Source organism: Oreochromis niloticus, linkage group LG3 (genome assembly GCF_001858045.2).
Source record: "Oreochromis niloticus isolate F11D_XX linkage group LG3, O_niloticus_UMD_NMBU, whole genome shotgun sequence".
Classification (NCBI taxonomy): Eukaryota; Metazoa; Chordata; class Actinopteri; order Cichliformes; family Cichlidae; genus Oreochromis; species Oreochromis niloticus.
Window position 1 is genome coordinate 81,420,752 of NC_031967.2, and position 19,987 is coordinate 81,440,738.

General features: G+C 38.4%; 1 protein-coding gene across 1 annotated transcript; it reads left to right on the forward strand.

Moving 5' to 3' along the window:
- Positions 1-15,692: 15,692 nt before the first annotated feature.
- On the forward strand, positions 15,693-18,764 carry LOC109201541 (rano class II histocompatibility antigen, A beta chain). Its single transcript, XM_019357287.2, has 4 exons — positions 15,693-16,854; positions 16,935-17,002; positions 17,087-17,212; positions 17,666-18,764. The coding sequence occupies exons 1-4, from the start codon at positions 16,697-16,699 to the stop codon at positions 17,689-17,691; spliced, it is 378 nt and encodes a 125-aa protein (XP_019212832.1). The 5' UTR covers positions 15,693-16,696; the 3' UTR covers positions 17,692-18,764.
- The last annotated feature ends 1,223 nt before the right edge of the window (positions 18,765-19,987 follow it).

A 19,987-nucleotide genomic window follows, 5' to 3' on the forward strand; every position in this document is an offset into this window, starting at 1 on the left:
TCAACTATTCAACTTGTATTTATCTTTCAATATCTATTATACTTTTCTTCAGTTCCAGTTTAAGTTTCATGTGATTTTCAGCCGTTTCAGAGTTTATAATGGGTGTGTATGGGACGGAATGTTGGGGCTAGAGTGAGACAGCTCAACTGCAGAGTGAGAGGAGCGAAAAAATTAATCTTAAAATTTTTAAAACTGCTGCTGTGTCCGCAGCGTTTGCTCTACAGGTATGATTTACCCTCAAAACGTAGCCATCGCTGTCCTCTTCATCCAATGTGTTTACTATGTACTAGGTGTTATGGTTCTTTCATAAATGTCACCAATGCACAGCCTCCCTCCAACTCCTCCATAGACTCTAATGTTAAAATGGCTCAGAAGGTTCGTTTGAAATCAGAAGAGCATGGTGTCTTTACACTGTCACCACGTCCATATAATAAACTCCACAGGCATGAAAACTGAGAATTAGGTAGACTAGACTTGCTGCGCTCACGGTGAAAGAATTTTGTCAATACGACCTGTACTTTTCATTTGGGAGCGATTTGTTTCGGCCTGACTTTTCTGTTCATTTTAAGCAGCAAAAGTGAGGTGCATGGCGTGTGTATGGCCATTGGGTGCAGTCACTATAGCAACCAGGCTCACACCTGCCTGCTAACGAGCTCTCTCTCTCACTGTGCCAAGATTCATTTTAAACACTCCCTTTCACTGCTGCTGGTCCACAGTGTTTGCCCTACAGCCATCATTTTACCCTCAAAACGTCGCCATCGTTCTTCTCTTTCCAACACTGTGTCTTTCAAGCTCAGAGATGTAAACTTTTTAAACTGTGTGGATCCAAGTGGAGGATCACACATTTCAGTCATTCAGTGATTCAAAGAATATGAACTTTTAATATTCATTCAGATGTTTTCTGACTCTAAATTTTCTTTTCTCATTACTTAGGTTTTTCTAATTTACATTTAAACATTTTCAGCTTTTTCTAACTTCTTCTCTGTGGATTTTAGCTTTAGCAGTTCAGCACTTTTATTTCAGGCGAAAATTTCTCTATTTTTCATCTCATTCAAAATTTTTAAGTCAGAATTCAGCAATTAATTTATTTCAGTGAATACATTCAGATTCAAGCATTCACACTGCAGTTTCTCAGAAAATGCACTTTCTAGTTATTATAGATTCCGTACGTTTTTTGTAGTCCTACTCCTTCAAACCGTTCAACTTAGAAAACCATTCAAACACCGTTAGATTCTCTTCTTTTGGACATGACTGCTTCTATTTTTTTCATTTATAACATTTATTTTTAAATTATTCAACTTTTTTCAACAAAATTTCCCATGTATTTCAATGAGAGACCCTTCAAATCTCATTCAACTTACTCATTTTTAAACTGTATCTACTTCCACATACGTTGACATAGAGCAACCATTAAAACTTTAAAACGAAGACAAGACATTCAACTGTTCAACTTGTATTTTCTTTCAATATCTATTACACTTTCTTCAGTCCAGTTTAAGTTTCATGATGTTTTTTCAGCCGTTCAGAGTTTATAATGGGTGTGTATGGGACGGAATGTTGGGGCTAGAGTGAGCCAGCTCAACTGCTAGAGTGAGAGGAGCAAAAAATTAATCTTAAAATATTTTTTAAACTGCTGCTGTGTCCGCGGCGTTTGCTGTACAGGTATGATTTTACCCTCAAACGTAGCATCGCTGTCCTCTTTCATCCAATGTGTTTACTATTGTACTAGGTGTTATGGTTCTTTCATAAATGTCACAATGCACAGCCTCCTCCCTCCAACTCTTCCATAGACTCTAATGTTAAAATGGCTCAGAAGGTTCGTTTGAAAATCAGAAGAGCACGGTTTTACACTGTCACCACGTCCATATAATAAACTCACAGCCATGAAAACTGAGAATTAGGTAGACTGGACATTGCTGCCGCTCACGGTGAAAGAATTTCGTCAATAGGACCTGTACTTTTCATTTGGGAGCGATTTGTTCGACCTGACTTTCTGTTCATTTTAAGCAGCAAAGTGAGGTGCATGTCTGTGAGCGTGGTGTACTGAGCCATTGGGTGCAGTCACTATAGCAACCAGCTCACACCTGCCTGCCTAACGAGCTCTGTCTCTCACTGTGCCAAGATTCATCTTAAACACTTCTCTTTCAACTGCTGCTGTGTCCACAGTGTTGGTCTACAGCCATCATTTTACCTCAAAACGTAGCCATCGTTGTTCTCTTTCCAACAGCATGTCTTTCAAGCTCAGAGATGTAAACCTTTAAAAGTGTGTGGATCCAAGTGGAGGGATTACACTTTAGTCATTCAGTGATTCAAAGAATATGAACTTTTAATATTCATTCAGATGTTTTCTGACTCTAAATTTTCTGTTCTCATTTCTTAGGTTTTCTAATTTAATTTAAAAACTTTTCAGCTATTTCCAACTTCTTCTGTGTGAACATCAGCTTTCAAAAGTTCTGCACTTTTGTTTTCAGGCGAAAATTTCTGTATTTTTCATCTCATTCAACATTTTTAACTAAAATTCAGCATAATAATTCATTTCAGTGCATACATTCAGATTCAAGCATTCACACTGCAGTTCTTCAGAAAATGCACTTTCTAGTTATTATTATATTTTATTATATATTCCGTACGTTTTTGTAGTCTATCTCCTTCAAAACCGTTCAACTTAGAAAAACCATTCAAACACCATTAGATTCCTCTTCTTTAGGACATGACTGCTTCTATTTTTCTCATTTATAACATTTATATTTTAATTTTATTCAACTTTTTTCAACAAAAATTTCCATGTATTTCAATGGAGAGACCCTTCAAATCCTCATTCAACTTACTCATTTTCAACTGTATCTACTTCAACATACGTTGACATAGAGCCGCCATTCAAACTTTAAAACGAAGACAAGACATTCAACTATTCAATTGTATTTATCTTTTCAATATCTGTTATACTTTTTCTTCAGTTCCAGTTTAAGTTTCATGATGTTTTTCAGCCGTTTCAGAGTTTATAATGGGTGTGTATGGGACGGAATGTTGGGGCTAGAGTGAGACAGCTCAACTGCCAGAGTGAGAGGAGCGAAAAAATTAATCTTAAAATCTTTTTTAAAACTGCTGCTGTGTCCGCGCGTTTGATCTACAGGTATGATTTTACCCTCAAAACGTAGCCATCGCTGTCCTCTTTCATCCAATGTGTTTACTATTGTCCTAGGTGTTACGGTTCTTTCATAAATGTCACCAAAGCACAGACTCCTCCCTCCAACTCCTCCATAGACTCCAATGTTAAAATGGCTCAGAAAGTTCCTTTGAAAATCAGAAGAGCAGGCTGTCTTTACACTGTCACCACGTCCATATAATAAACTCCACAGGCATGAAAACTGAGAATTAGGTAGACTAGACATTGCTGCCGCTCACGGTGAAAGAATTTTGTCAATACGACATGTACTTTTCATTTGGGAAGGATTTGTTTGGGCCTGACTTTTCTGTTCATTTTAAGCAGCAAAAGTGAGGTGCATGTCTGTGTGCGTGTGTATGGAGCCCCTGGCTCAGTCACTATAGCAACCAGGCTCACACCTGCCTGCCTAATGAGCTCTCTCTCACTCTGCAAGATTCATCTTGACACTTCTCTTTCAACAGCTGCTGTGTCCACAGTGTTTGCTCTACAGCCATCATTTACCCTCAAAACGAAGCCATTGTTCTTGTCTTTCCAACAGCGTGTCTTTCAAAGCTCAGACATTTAAACTTTTTAAACTGTGTGGATCCAAGTGGAGGGATCACATTTTAGTCATTCAGTGATTCAAAGAATATGAACTTTTAATATTCATTCAGATGTTTTCTGACTCTAAATAGTCTTTTCTCATTACTTAGGTTTTTCTAATTTACATTTAAAACATTTTCAGCTCTTTTCCAACTTCTTCTGTGTGGATTTCAGCTTTTAGCAGTTCAGCACTTTTGTTTTCAGGTGAAAATTTCTGTATTTTTCATCTCATTCAACATTTTTAACTTAAAATTCAGCAATTAATTCTTTTCAGTGCATATATTCAGATTCAAGCATTCACACTGCAGTTTCTTCAGAAAATGCACTTTCTAGTTAGTGTGAATGCTTGTAAAAGCATTCACAGTATTGTTGTTGTAATCTTTATTATTATTATTATTATTATTATATCATATTCCGTACATTTTTGTGCATCTATCTCCTTCAAAACCGTTCAACTTAGAAAAACCATTCAAACACCGTTAGATTCCTCTTCTTTTGGACATGACTGCTTGTATTTTTCTCATTTATAACATTTATATTTTAAATTTTATTCAACTTTTTTCAACAAAAATTTCCCATGTATTTCAATGGGGAGACCCTTCAAATTCTCCTTCAACTTACTCCTTTTTAAACTGTATGTACTTCCACATATGTTGACATAGAGCCACCATTCAAACTTCAAAACGAAGACAAGACATTCAACTATTCAACTTGTATTTATCTTTTCGATATCAGTTATACTTTTTCTTCAGTTCCTGTTTAAGTTTCATGATGATTTTTCAGCCGTTTCAGAGTTTATAATGGGTGTGTATGGGACGGAATGTTGGGGCTAGAGTGAGACAGCTCAACTGCCAGAGTGAGAGGAGCGAAAAATTAATCTTAAAATATTTTTAAAACTGCTGCTGTGTCCACAGCGTTTGCTCTACAGGTATGATTTTACCCTCAAACGTAGCCATCGCTGTCCTCTTTCATCCAATGTGTTTACTATTGTACTAGGTGTTATGGTTCTTTCATAAATGTCACCAAAGCACAGCCTCCTCCCTCCAACTCCTCCATAGACTCTAATGTTAAAATGGCTCAGAAGGTTCGTTTGAAAATCAGAAGAGCATGGTGTTTTTACACTGTCACCACGTCCATATAATAAACTCCACAGGCATGAAAACTGAGAATTAGGTAGACTGGACATTGCTGCTGCTCACGGTGAAAGAATTTCGTCAACAGGACCTGTACTTTTCATTTGGGAGCGATTTGTTTCGACCTGACTTTTCTGTTCATTTCAAGCAGCAAAAGTGAGGTGCATGTCTGTGTGCGTGTGTATGGAGCCATTGGGTGCAGTCACTATAGCAACCAGGCTCACACCTGCCTGCCTAACGAGCTCTGTCTCTCACTGTGCCAAGATTCATCTTAAACACTTCTCTTTAAACTGCTGCTGTGTCCACAGTGTTTGCTCTACAGCCATCATTTTACCCTCAAAACGACGCCATCGTTGTTCTCTTTGCAGCAACGTGACTTTGAAAGCTCAGACATTTAAACTTTTTAAACTGTGTAGATCCAAGTGGAGGGATCACATTTTAGTAATTCAGTGATTTAAAGAATATGAACTTTTAATATTCATTCAGATGTTTTCTGACTTTAAATTTTCTTTTGTCATTTCTTAGGTTTTTCTAATTTCCATTTAAAACATTTTCAACTATTTTCCAACTTCTTCTCTGTGGATGTCAGCTTTTAGCAGTTCAGCACTTTTGTTTTCAGGCGAAAATTTCTGTATTTTTCATCTCATTCAAAATTTTTAACTTAAAATTCAGCAATTAATTCATTTCAGTGCATACATTCAGATTCAAGCATTCACACTGCAGTTTCTTCAGAAAATGCACTTTCTAGTTATTAGTGTGAATGCTTGTAAAAGCATTCACAGTATTGTTCTTCTAATCTTTATTCTATTTTATTATAGATTCCGTACGTTTTTTGTACTGTATCTCCTTCAAAACCGTTCAACTTAGAAAACCATTCAAACACCGTTAGATTCCTCTTCTTTAGGACATGACTGCTTCTACTTTTCTCATTTTTAACATTTATATTTTTAAAATTATTTAACTTTTTTCAACAAAAATTTCCCATGTATTTCAATGGGGAGACCCTTCAAATTCTTCTTCAACTCACTCCTCTTTAAACTGTATCTACTTCCACATACGTTGACATAGGACCACCATTCAAACTTTAAAACGAAGCCAAGACATTCAACTATTCAACTTCTATTCATCTTTTCAATATCTATTATACTTCATCTTCAGTTCCAGTTTAAGTTTCATGATGTTTTTCACCCGTTTCAGAGTTTATAATGGGTGTGTATGGGACGAATGTTGGGGCTAGAGTGAGACAGCTCAACTGCCAGAGTGAGAGGAGCAAAAAAATTAATCCTAAAATCTTTTTTAAAACTGCTGCTGTGTCCGCAGCGTTTGCTCTACAGGTCTGATTTTACCCTCAAAACGTAGCCATCGCTGTCCTCTTTCATCCAATGTGTTTACTATTGTACTAGGTGTTATGGTTCTTTCATAAATGTCACCAAAGCACAGCCTCCTCCCTCCAACTCCTCCATAGACTGTAATGTTAAAATGGCTCAGAAGGTTCGTTTGAAAATCAGAAGAGCATGGTGTCTTTACACTGTCACCACGTCCATATAATAAACTCCACAGGCATGAAAACTGAGAATTAGGTAGACTGGACATTTCTGCCGCTCACGGTGAAAGAATTTCGTCAATAGGACCTGTACTTTTAATTTGGGAAGGATTTGTTTCGGCCTGACTTTTCTGTTCATTTTAAGCAGCAAAAGTGAGGTGCATGTCTGTGTGCGTGTGTACTGAGCCATTGGGTGCAGTCACTATAGCAACCAGGCTCACACCTGCCTGCCTAACGAGCTCTGTCTCTCACTGTGCCAAGATTCATCTTAAACACTTCTCTTTCAACTGCTGCTGTGTCCACAGTGTTTGCTCTACAGCCATCATTTTACCCTCAAAACGAAGCCATCGTTGTTCTCTTTCCAACAGCAAGTCTTTCAAAGCTCAGAGATGTAAACCTTTAAAACTGTGTGGATCCAAGTGGAGGGATTACACTTTAGTCATTCAGTGATTCAAAGAATATGACCTTTTAATATTCATTCAGATGTTTTCTGACTCTAAATTTTCTGTTCTCATTTCTTAGGTTTTCGAAATTTTAATTTAAAAACTTTTCAGCTATTTTCCAACTTCTTCTGTGTGAACATCAGCTTTCAAAAGTTCTGCACTTTTGTTTTCAGGTTAAAAACTCTGCATTTTCCAGCTCATTCAACATTTTTATTTTTAACTTAAAATTCAGCAATTAATTCATTTCAGTGCATACATTCAGATTCAAGCATTCACACTGCAGTTTCTTCAGAAAATGCACTTTCTAGTTATTATTATATTTTATTATATATTCCGTACGTTTTTTGTACTGTATCTCCTTCAAAACCGTTCAACTTAGAAAAACCATTCAAACACCATTAGATTCCTCTTCTTTTGGACATGACTGCTTCTATTTTTCTCATTTTAACATTTATATTTTTAATTTTATTCAACTTTTTTCAACAAAAATTCCCATGTATTTCAATGGGGAGACCCTTCAAATCCTCATTCAACTTACTCATTTTTAAACTGTATCTACTTCCACATACGTTGACATAGAGCCACCATTCAAACTTTAAAACGAAGACAAAACATTCAACTATTCAATTTGTATTTATCTTTTCAATATCTATTATACTTTTTCTTCAGTTCCAGTTTAAGTTTCATGATGTTTTTTCACCCATTTCAGAGTTTATAATGGGTGTGTATGGGACGGAATGTTGGGGCTAGAGTGAGACAGCTCAACTGCTAGAGTGAGAGGAGCAAAAAAATAAATCTTAAAATATTTTTTAAAACTGCTGCTGTGTCCACGGTGTTTGGTCTACAGGTATGATTTTACCCTCAAAACGTAGCCATCGCTGTCCTCTTTCATCCAATGTGTTTACTATTGTCCTAGGTGTTATGGTTCTTTCATGAATGTCACCAAAGCACAGCCTCCTCCCTCCAATTCCTCCATAGACTCTAATGTTAAAATGGCTCAGAAGGTTCGTTTGAAAATCAGAAGAGCATGGTGTTTTTACACTGTCACCACGTCCATATAATAAACTCCACAGGCATGAAAACTGAGAATTCGGTAGACTGGACATTGCTGCCGCTCACAGTGAAAGAATTTCGTCAATAGGACCTGTACTTTTCATTTGGGAGCAATTTGTTTCGACCTGACTTTTCTGTTCATTTTAAGCAGCAAAAGTGAGGTGCATGTCTGTGTGCGTGTGTACTGAGCCATTGGGTGCAGTTACTATAGCAACCAGGCTCACACCTGCCTGCCTAACGAGCTCTGTCTCTCACTGTGCCAAGATTCATCTTAAACACTTCTCTTTCAACTGCTGCTGTGTCCACAGTGTTTGCTCTACAGCCATCATTTTACCCTCAAAACGAAGCCATCGTTGTTCTCTTTCCAACAGCATGTCTTTCAGAGCTCAGAGATGTAAACCTTTAAAAGTGTGTGGATCCAAGTGGAGGGATTACATTTTAGTCATTCAGTGATTCAAAGAATATGAACTTTTAATATTCATTCAGATGTTTTCTGACTCTAAATTTTCTGTTCTCATTTCTTAGGTTTTCCAAATTTTAATTTAAAAACTTTTCAGCTATTTTCCAACTTCTTCTGTGTGAACATCAGCTTTCAAAGTTCTGCACTTTTGTTTTCAGGTTAAAACTCTGTATTTTCCAGCTCATTCAACATTTTTATTTTTAACTTAAAATTCAGCAATTAATTCATTTCAGTGCATACATTCAGATTAAAGCATTCACACTGCAGTTTCTTCAGAAAATGCACTTTCTAGTTATTATTATTATATTTTATTATATATTCCGTACGTTTTTTGTAGTCTATCTCCTTCAAAACCGTTCAACTTAGAAAAACCATTCAAACACCGTTAGATTCCTCTTCTTTTGGACACGACTGCTTCTATTTTTCTCATTTTTAACATTTATATTTTTAATTTTATTCAACTTTTTTCAACAAAAATTTCCCATGTGTTTCAATGGGGAGACCCTTCAAATTCTCCTTCAACTTACTCATTTTCAAACTGTATCTACTTCCATATACATTGACATAGAGCCACCATTCAAACTTTAAAACGAAGACAAGACATTCAACTATTCAACTTGTATTTATCTTTTCAATATCTGTTATACTTTTTCTTCAGTTCCAGTTTAAGTTTCATGATGTTTTTTCACCCATTTCAGAGTTTATAATGGGTGTGTATGGGACGGAATGTTGGGGCTAGAGTGAGACAGCTCAACTGCTAGAGTGAGAGGAGCAAAAAAATAAATCTTAAAATATTTTTTAAAACTGCTGCTGTGTCCACGGTGTTTGGTCTACAGGTATGATTTTACCCTCAAAACGTAGCCATCGCTGTCCTCTTTCATCCAATGTGTTTACTATTGTCCTAGGTGTTATGGTTCTTTCATAAATGTCACCAAAGCACAGCCTCCTCCCTCCAACTCCTCCATAGACTCTAATGTTAAAATGGCTCAGAAGGTTCGTTTGAAAATCAGAAGAGCATGGTGTTTTTACACTGTCACCACGTCCATATAATAAACTCCACAGGCATGAAAACTGAGAATTAGGTAGACTGGACATTGCTGCCGCTCACGGTGAAAGAATTTCGTCAATAGGACCTGTACTTTTCATTTGGGAAGGATTTGTTTGGGCCTGACTTTTCTGTTCATTTTAAGCAGCAAAAGTGAGGTGCATGTCTGTGCGTGTGTATGGAGCCATTGGGTGCAGTCACTATAGCAACCAGGCTCACACCTGCCTGCCTAATGAGCTCTCTCTCTCTCACTGTGCCAAGATTCATCTTAAACACTTCTCTTTCAACTGCTGCTGTGTCCACAGTGTTTGCTCTACAGACATCATTTTACCCTCAAAACGTCGCCATCATTCTTCTCTTTCCAACACTGTGTCTTTCAAAGCTCAGAGATGTAAAGCTTTAAAACTGTGTGGATCCAAGTGGAGGGATCACATTTTAGTCATTCAGTGATTCAAAGAATATGAACTTTTAATATTCATTCAGATGTTTTCTGACTCTAAATTTTCTTTTCTCATTACTTAGGTTTTTCTAATTTACATTTAAAACATTTTCAGCTCTTTTCCAACTTCTTCTCTGTGCTTGTCAGCTTTTAGCAGTTCAGCACTTTGGTTTTCAGGTGCAAATTTCTGTATTTTTCATCTCATTCAAAATTCCTAACTTAAATTCAGCAATTAATTCATTTCAGTGCATACATTCAGATTCAAGCATTCACACTGCAGTTTCTTCAGAAAATGCACTTTCTAGTTAGTGTGAATGCTTGTAAAAGCATTCACAGTATTGTTCTTCTAATCTTTATTATTATTATTATTATATTTTATTATATATTCCGTACGTTTTTTGTAGTCTATCTCCTTCAAAACCGTTCAACTTAGAAAAACCATTCAAACACCGTTAGATTCCTCTTCTTTTGGACATGACTGCTTGTATTTTTCTCATTTATAACATTTATATTTTTAAAATTATTCAACTTTTTTCAACAAAAATTTCCCATGTATTTCAATGGGGAGACCCTTCAAATCCTCCTTCAACTTACTCCTCTTTAAACTGTATCTACTTCAACATACGTTGACGTAGAGCCACCATTCAAAGTTTAAAACGAAGACAAGACATTCAACTATTCAACTTGTATTTATCTTTTCAATATCTATTATACTTTTTCTTCAGTTCCAGTTTAAGTTTCATGATGTTTTTTCAGCCGTTTCAGAGTTTATAATGGTTGTGTATGGGACGGAATGTTGGGGCTAGAGTGAGACAGCTCAACTGCTAGAGTGAGAGGAACAAAAAAATTAATCTTAAAATCTTTTTTAAAACTGCTGCTGTGTCCGCGGCGTTTGCTCTACAGGTATGATTTTACCCTCAAAACGTAGCCATCGCTGTCCTCTTTCACCCAATGTGTTTACTATTGTACTAGGTGTTATGGTTCTTTCATAAATGTCACCAATGCACAGCCTCCCCCCTCCAACTCTTCCATAGACTCTAATGTTAAAATGGCTCAGAAGGTTCGTTTCAAAATCAGAAGAGCATGGTGTCTTTCCACTGTCACCACGTCCATATAATAAACTCCACAGGCATGAAAACTGAGAATTAGGTAGACTAGACATTGCTGTCGCTCACGGTGAAAGAATTTTGTCAATACGACTTGTACTTTTCATTTGGGAGCGATTTGTTTCGGCCTGACTTTTCTGTTCATTTTAAGCAGCTAAAGTGAGGTGCATGTCTGTGCGTGTGTATGGAGCCATTGGGTGCAGTCACTATAGCAACCAGGCTCACACCTGCCTGCCTAACGAGCTCTCTCTCTCTCACTGTGCCAAGATTCATCTTAAACACTTCTCTTTCAACTGCTGCTGTGTCCACAGTGTTTGCTCTACAGCCATCATTTTACCCTCAAAACGTCGCCATCGTTCTTCTCTTTCCAACACCGTGTCTTTCAAAGCTCAGAGATGTAAAGTTTTTAAACTGTGTGGATCCAAGTGGAGGGATCACATTTTAGTCATTCAGTGATTCAAAGAATATGAACTTTTAATATTCATTCAGATGTTTTCTGACTCTAAATTTTCTTTTCTCATTACTTAGGTTTTTCTAATTTACATTTAATACATTTTTAGCTATTTTCCAACTTCTTCTCTGTGCTTGTCAGCTTTTAGCAGTTCAGCACTTTTGTTTTCAGGTGAAAATTTCTGTATTTTTCATCTCATTCAACATTTTTAACTTAAAATTCAGCAATTCATTCTTTTCAGTGCATATATTCAGATTCAAGCATTCACACTGCAGTTTCTTCAGAAAATGCACTTTCTAGTTATTATTATTATTATATTTTATTATATATTCCGTACGTTTTTTGTAGTCTATCTCCTTCAAAACCGTTCAACTTAGAAAAACCATTCAAACACCATTAGATTCCTCTTCTTTAGGACATGACTGCTTCTATTTTTCTCATTTATAACATTTATATTTTTAATTTTATTCAACTTTTTTCAACAAAAATTTCCCATGTATTTCAATGGAGAGACCCTTCAAATCCTCATTCAACTTACTCATTTTCAAACTGTATCTACTTCAACATACGTTGACATAGAGCCGCCATTCAAACTTTAAAACGAAGACAAGACATTCAACTATTCAAATTGTATTTATCTTTTCAATATCTGTTATACTTTTTCTTCAGTTCCAGTTTAAGTTTCATGATGTTTTTTCAGCCGTTTCAGAGTTTATAATGGGTGTGTATGGGACGGAATGTTGGGGCTAGAGTGAGACAGCTCAACTGCCAGAGTGAGAGGAGCGAAAAAATTAATCTTAAAATCTTTTTTAAAACTGCTGCTGTGTCCGCCGCGTTTGATCTACAGGTATGATTTTACCCTCAAAACGTAGCCATCGCTGTCCTCTTTCATCCAATGTGTTTACTATTGTCCTAGGTGTTACGGTTCTTTCATAAATGTCACCAAAGCACAGACTCCTCCCTCCAACTCCTCCATAGACTCCAATGTTAAAATGGCTCAGAAAGTTCCTTTGAAAATCAGAAGAGCAGGCTGTCTTTACACTGTCACCACGTCCATATAATAAACTCCACAGGCATGAAACTGAGAATTAGGTAGACTAGACATTGCTGCCGCTCACAGTGAAAGAATTTTGTCAATACGACATGTACTTTTCATTTGGGAAGGATTTGTTTGGGCCTGACTTTTCTGTTCATTTTAAGCAGCAAAAGTGAGGTGCATGTCTGTGTGCGTGTGTATGGAGCCCCTGGCTCAGTCACTATAGCAACCAGGCTCACACCTGCCTGCCTAATGAGCTCTCTCTCACTCTGCCAAGATTCATCTTGAACACTTCTCTTTCAACAGCTGCTGTGTCCACAGTGTTTGCTCTACAGCCATCATTTTACCCTCAAAACGAAGCCATTGTTCTTCTCTTTCCAACAGCGTGTCTTTCAAAGCTCAGACATTTAAACTTTTTAAACTGTGTGGATCCAAGTGGAGGGATCACATTTTAGTCATTCAGTGATTCAAAGAATATGAACTTTTAATATTCATTCAGATGTTTTCTGACTCTAAATAGTCTTTTCTCATTTCTTATGTTTTTCTAATTTACAATTAAAACATTTTCAGCTATTTTCCAACTTCTTCTCTGTGGTTGTCAGCTTTTAGCAGTTCAGCACTTTTGTTTTCAGGTGCAAATTTCTGTATTTTTCATCTCATTCAACATTTTTAAATTAAAATTCAGCAATTAATTCATTTCAGTGCATACATTCAAATTCAAGCATTCACACTGCAGTTTCTTCAGAAAATGCATTTTCTAGTTCTATTTTATTATTATTCTTCCGTACGTTTTTTGTACTCTATCTCCTTCAAAACCGTTCAACTTAGAAAAACCATTCAAACACCGTTAGATTCCTCTTCTTTTGGACATGACTGCTTGTATTTTTCTCATTCATAACATTTATATTTTTAAAATTATTCAACTTTTTTCAACAAAAATTTCCCATGTATTTCAATGGGGAGACCCTTCAAATCCTCATTCAACTTACTCCTCTTTAAACTGTATCTACTTTAACATACGTTGACATAGAGCCACCATTCAAACTTTAAAACGAAGACAAGACATTCAACTATTCAACTTGTATTTATCTTTTCAATATCTGTTATACTTTTTCTTCAGTTCCAGTTTAAGTTTCATGATGTTTTTTCAGCCGTTTCAGAGTTTATAATGGGTGTGGATGGGACGGAATGTTGCCGCTAGAGTGAGACAGCTCAACTGCTAGAGTGAGAGGAGCGAAAAAATTAATCTTAAAATCTTTTTTAAAACTGCTGCTGGGTCCTCAGCGTTTGCTCTTCCGGTATGATTTTACCCTCAAAACGTAGCCATCGCTGTCCTCTTTCATCCAATGTGTTTATTATTGTACTAGGTGTTATGGTTCTTTCATAAATGTCACCAATGCGCAGCCTCCTCCCTCCAACTCTTCCATAGACTCTAATGTTAAAATGGTTCAGAAGGTTTGTTTGAAAATCAGAAGAGCATGGTGTCTTTCCACTGTCACCACGTCCATATAATAAACTCCACAGGCATGAAAACTGAGAATTTGGTAGACTAGACATTGCTGTCACTCACGGTGAAAGAATTTTGTCAATACGACTTGTACTTTTCATTTGGGAACGATTTGTTTCGGCCTGACTTTTCTGTTCATTTTAAGCAGCAAAAGTGAGGTGCATGTCTGTGTGCGTGTGTATGGAGCCAATGGGTGCAGTCACTATAGCAACCAGGCTCACACCTGCCTGCTTAACGAGCTCTCTCTCACTGTGCCAAGAATCATCTTTAACACTTTTCTTTTAACTGCTGCTGTGTCCACGGTGTTTGGTCTACATCCATCATTTTACCCTCAAAACGTCGCCATCGTTCTTCTCTTTCCAACAGAGTGTCTTTGAAAGCTCAGATATGTAAACTTTGTTAACTGTTTTGATCCAAGTGGAGGGATCAAATTTTAGTCATTCAGTGATTCAAAGAATATGAACTTTTAATATTCATTCAGATGTTTTTTGACTCTAAATGTTCTTTTCTCACTTCTTAGGTTTTTCTAATTTACAATTAAAACATTTTCAGCTTTTTTCCAACTTCTTCTTCTGTGTAACCTTCAGCTTTTAGCAGTTCAGCACTTTTGTTTTCAGGTTCAAATTTCTTTATTTTTCATCTCATTCAACATTTTTAACTTAAAATTCAGCAATTAATTCTTTTCAGTGCATATATTCAGATTCAAGCATTCACACTGCAGTTTCTTCAGAAAATGCACTTTCTAGTTTTGTTAAAATTTTTAAATCTAAACATATTGTAAATCAAATAAACGTATCTATCAAATATATATAACTTTGACTACAACAACCAACAGCAGCTTTCATTCTGTGCTGTCACCATAGCAGATTTTAGATTTCTGAGAGATATAATCTCTCCAGTGTGTCGTGGGCAGTGTTGGGTGTAATGTGTGACTAAGTAATGCGTTACTGTAATTAAATTACTTTTCCACTGAAAAAGTAGAGTAACTGATTACTGTTCATTTTTAGGTATTTTAATTACAGTTACTTACAATGTACTTGCGTTACATTGTAAAATAATTAAACTCTCTGAATATCATTATTTAATTTCAATAATTTGTCTTCTAAACGTAGAAGTAAACTCTGCCGCTTTAACATCGCTGTAGTGCAGCTGCACGTCATTTCGCGCCAGTTTGCTGCATAGTCGTATTCTACAGCGGAAGATGTCGGACTCGGCTGAAGCCAGTGGCTGTTTCATGACATGGACATACTCTTCACTTTTCTGAAACAGCAGACAAGAACATTACAGTAATATGTAAAAACTATCGGCTGCTGTTAATAGCACAGTAATCTACTGAAGTGCCAGACACAGAGCATAGACGAACACTTCTGAGTGATCCTTGTTCATCATCCATGGATAACACCGCGGCAACTCCGGCTAAGCAGCAAAACCTGATTTTATTTCAGCAGCACAGAAAGTGTCTGAAGGTGAGCTTAAAAAATGATTGCAGGCTACATTGTGGAAGAGATGCTACCGCTGCGCAGTGTAGAGTCTCTGTCTTTAAAAAAATGTATTTATTAAAGAGTTTAATTTCTATTGTTTGCCCACTCAAGGTTTATAGGGATTTTAAGAAGTATTTAGTTAAATTAATTATTTAGTAATTAAGTTACTTTTCTGACACAGTAATTAGATAAGTATTTTAAATACAATATTGACTAAGTAATTAGTAATTAATTACTTTTTTAAAGTAACTTACTCAACACTGGTCGTGGGTCTGCCTTTGGGCCTCCTCCTGGTGGGATCTTATTCAGATCTCGCTCTTTCGGTCACTACCCACAGCTGGTGAACACAGGTGAGGGTGGGGAAGTAGATCGACGTAGATCGAGAGCCCTGCTTTTACACTCAGCTGTCCAATCTCTTGTCACTCGTGACCCCAAGATACTTCAACTCCTCCACTTGTGGCAAGGACTCATCCCCAACCCGGAGTGGGCACTCCATTCTTTTTCTGAGGAGAATGGACCGATCTGAGGACCATGGATGCAGATTTGGAGACGCTGATTCTCATTCCCACCGCTTCACACTTGGCTGTGAACCATTCCAGTGCGAGCTGGAGGCCACCTCCTCCTGACCTCCTGCCTGGTTGGACAAACTCCCTCAATGCACTCAATGCACTCTTGAGTATCCTTAAGAGGATGAAGAGCTGGTCCAGTGTTCCATGTATAACGGACGGACTGTCCTTTCCAGCACCCTGGCATACACCTTTCCAGGGAGGCTGAGTAGTGTGATCTCCCTACAGCTGGAACACATCCTCCGGTCCCCCTTCTTAAAGATGGGAACCACTCCAGAGGTACCCCCCCAAACACAACCAAAACATCCCTAAAACATCCAGAGTCTTCAGGAACTCAGGCTGAACCCAGGGACTCTGCCACCAACAAGTAGTTTAACTGCCTCAGTGACTTGACTCACTGGACATTGGCGGGTCTTCCTCCTCGTCGCCAGGCTCTGCTTCCTCCACGGAAGACGTGTCAGTGGGATTATGGAGGTCCCCGAAGTATTCCTTCCACTGGCTGACAATGTCCTCAGTCGAAGTCAGCAGCACTCCACCCGCACTATTAATATGCACTGTGCCTTTTAAATAAATACATTCAAATTATACAGAGAACATTAATGATAATACAAACTAATAATGTCTTGGAGCTCGGCCCACTGTCAAACTTCACTCCACGACGCCTCTCTCCAGTCACCATCCTGCCATGTTGGTCTGCAGTGTCTTTGACTTCTTTCCCAGTAAGATCAAAGTGAGCTGGCACAGAGACGGACAGGAAGTCACCTCTGATGTCACTTCCACTGAGGAGATGGAGGATGGGGATTGGTACTACCAGACCCACTGCTACCTGGAGTACACACCCAGGTGAGCATCATAATAATAATAGTGCTAAAGTTTAAACATTTAAAGTCCAGATCTGAGAGTCACTGATGTTTGTGTTGAAGGTCTGGAGAGAAGATCTCCTGTGTGGTGGAGCACGCCAGCCTGGAGAAACCTCTGATCACTAACTGGGGTAAATACCTGTCTGCTCGTATCTTCACGCCTGTACATACCTGTCTGTCTGTCCACCTGTCTGACTCTCACCTGTGTGACTCAGATCCCTCCTCATCCTCATTCATGCCTAAGATAGAGAGGTACAAGCTTGCCATCGGCGCCTCAGGACTGATCCTCTGTCTGATCTTGTCTCTGGCTGGGTTCATCTACTACAGACAGAGAGCTCGAGGTCAGAGAACCACTCTCACTCACAGACCAGTTCAGACCAGAAACCAGTTCATACCAGAAACCAGTTCAGACCAGAAACCAGTTCAGACCAGACTGAAACCGTTCAGAGATGTCAAAATCTCAAACCACATACGATGGGTCTAAAACTGGTTTGGATCTGGTTTACATCAGTATTTTTTTAATATATTGATGTTTTAAAATTTACACTTTTGGGCAGGTTAAGGCCAGTTTTACAAATTTCTAGAACAAAACAGTACATTTTCAGACAAGTGTTAGTTTTTGGCTGCATTCAAATGCAGGTTTTCTACTGGTCTCAGAGAACTCTTGGTCCTTGTCCAATCCCTAAAACATGAAACCTTTCTGAATAATCAGTATTGCTCAGTTTAAAATCAGCTTCCATGAAGTGCTTTCAGAGTTTGTTGGTGACTGTCCTCATCTCTTCTTCTTTCTCCAGGTCGTATCCTGGTTCCCACAAACTGAGGCTGTTCCTGGTCCTGGTTTTCTTCGATGTTTTAAAGTCAGCTGCCTCCTGTGTTTAGCAGACTGATGACGATGTAGCCAATATGTCAGCTCACCAAAGAATAACTGAAACAATATCTGTGCCAAAAGAAGAAAATGTATTCAGGGTCTGACTGCAGTTTACCATCTGTGCTTAATATCTTATAGAGCAGCGGTTCCCCAACCCCGAGTCGTTTAGTACGGGGCCGTGAGAGTTGAGGTTCGGGTGTAAAATGTTTGGTTTTCAGGGTTTTTAGTGTTATTTTGTTATCGTTTTTGTTGTTAACTCGGTTTTCATAGGTCTTTAAACACGTGTTATGAATAAATCTTCTTTTTTCGGTAGCGGTACTAGTTTTCTTTTGTGGTATTTATTTGCGACACCTTAAAGGCCGGTCCATGAAAACATTGTCAGGCATAAACGGGTCCGTGGCGCAGAAAAGGTTAAGGGACCGCTGTCATAGAGATTTCTGGATTGGAGCATGTCATCCTTCAGGACTCACATCCGCTTTACAGTTTACTTTTTGACCCTGGGCCCGCTGATACAAGCGCTCTTTAAATGACTGTGACTCCGTCATTGTTTGTGCTAGTGAGAACATGTGAATGGCTTTGAAAAGATGAGAAGCTGTTCTTTACGGGATATTTGGTGTATTACGGTAGCACAAAGCATTCACAGGCTACTGCTGTCTGAACAGAGAAAAGTCAACTCTGCTTAGGTTTTACCATCAGTGTTTTGCAATGCCGTAGCTCCTCCACCAACTGGGCTGGAGAGACATTTCAAAGACGAGCTTTACGAAACTTTACTGTGCATCATTAGAAAGCACGAGCAGCTGCAGTCCAATCACAGATAAGAATTGATGATTGATTGATTGATGATGATGCACGGAGCAGAGAGGCAGGAATGGAGAAGTGGCAACGCACAAAAAAAGACCAGGAGATTTAAAAACTCCAGTGTGGCCCAGGCTGAAAACCCTTTTTATACATATTTAAAGTTGATGTTGTGTTACATTTTGTTCATGTTGAATATCAGTTTCCACTAAAGTATAAAGCTGAAAAAACTGTCTGTTTTGTTTCTTTCTAAATGTCTGTATATAGTCTGGCCAGCAAAATACTAAAAATGAAAAGAGCTACAGTGGCTTGCAAAAGTATTCGGCCCCCTTGAACTTTCCCACATTTTGTCACATTACAGCCACAAACATGAATCAATTTTATTGGAATTCCACATGAAAGACCAACACAAAGTGGTGAACATGTGAGAAGTGGAACGAACAAAATACATGATTCCAAATGTGTTTTTTTAACAAATAAACAACTGCAAAGTGGGGTGTGCGTAATTATTCAGCCCCTTTGGTCTGAGTGTCTAATGTCAGTACAAATACAGCTGCTCTGTGACGGCCTCAGAGGTTGTCTAAGAGAATGCTGGGAGCAACAGCACCATGAAGTCCAAAGAACACACCAGACAGGTCAGGGATAAAGTTATTGAGAAATTTAAAGCAGGCTTAGGCTACAAAAAGATTTCCCAAGCCTTGAACATCCCACGGAGCACTGTTGAAGCGATCATTCAGAAATGGAAGGAGTATGGCACAACTGTAAACCTACCAAGACAAGGCCGTCCACCTAAACTCACAGGCCGAACAAGGAGAGCGCTGATCAGAAATGCAGCCAAGAGGCCCATGGTGACTCTGGACGAGCTGCAGAGATCTACAGCTCAGGTGGGGGAATCTGTCCATAGGACAAGTATTAGTCGTGCACTGCACAAAGTTGGCCTTTATGGAAGAGTGGCAAGAAGAAAGCCATTGTTAACAGAAAACCATCAGAAGATCCGTTTGCAGTTTGCCACAAGCCATGTGGGGGACACAGCAAACATGTGGAAGAAGGTGCTCTGATCAGATGAGACCAAAATCAGGGCTCTAGACTAACTTTTTGCCATGGGCCTCCCCAGCAGAACTGCCCCTCCCTGAGCCTGGTTCTGCTGGAGGTTTCTTCCTAATAAAAGGGAGTTTTTCCTTCCCACTATCGCCAAAGTGCTTGCTCATAGGGGGTCATATGATTGTTGGGTTTTTCTCTGTACCTATGAAGTGCCTTGAGGCCACTTTTGTTGTGATTTAGCAATATATAAATAACATTGAATTGACTTGAAATTGAATTGAATTGGATGTTGAAGAAGCTTCCATCCTCTCCTCCGGTGTTGCCCACCTGTCTCTGGGCTGCCCCCTGCTGGTCCCCGGGTGCAGTGTCGGGCGAGATGGGTCCCTTCAGCTCTTGATTGGAGCATGCCGGG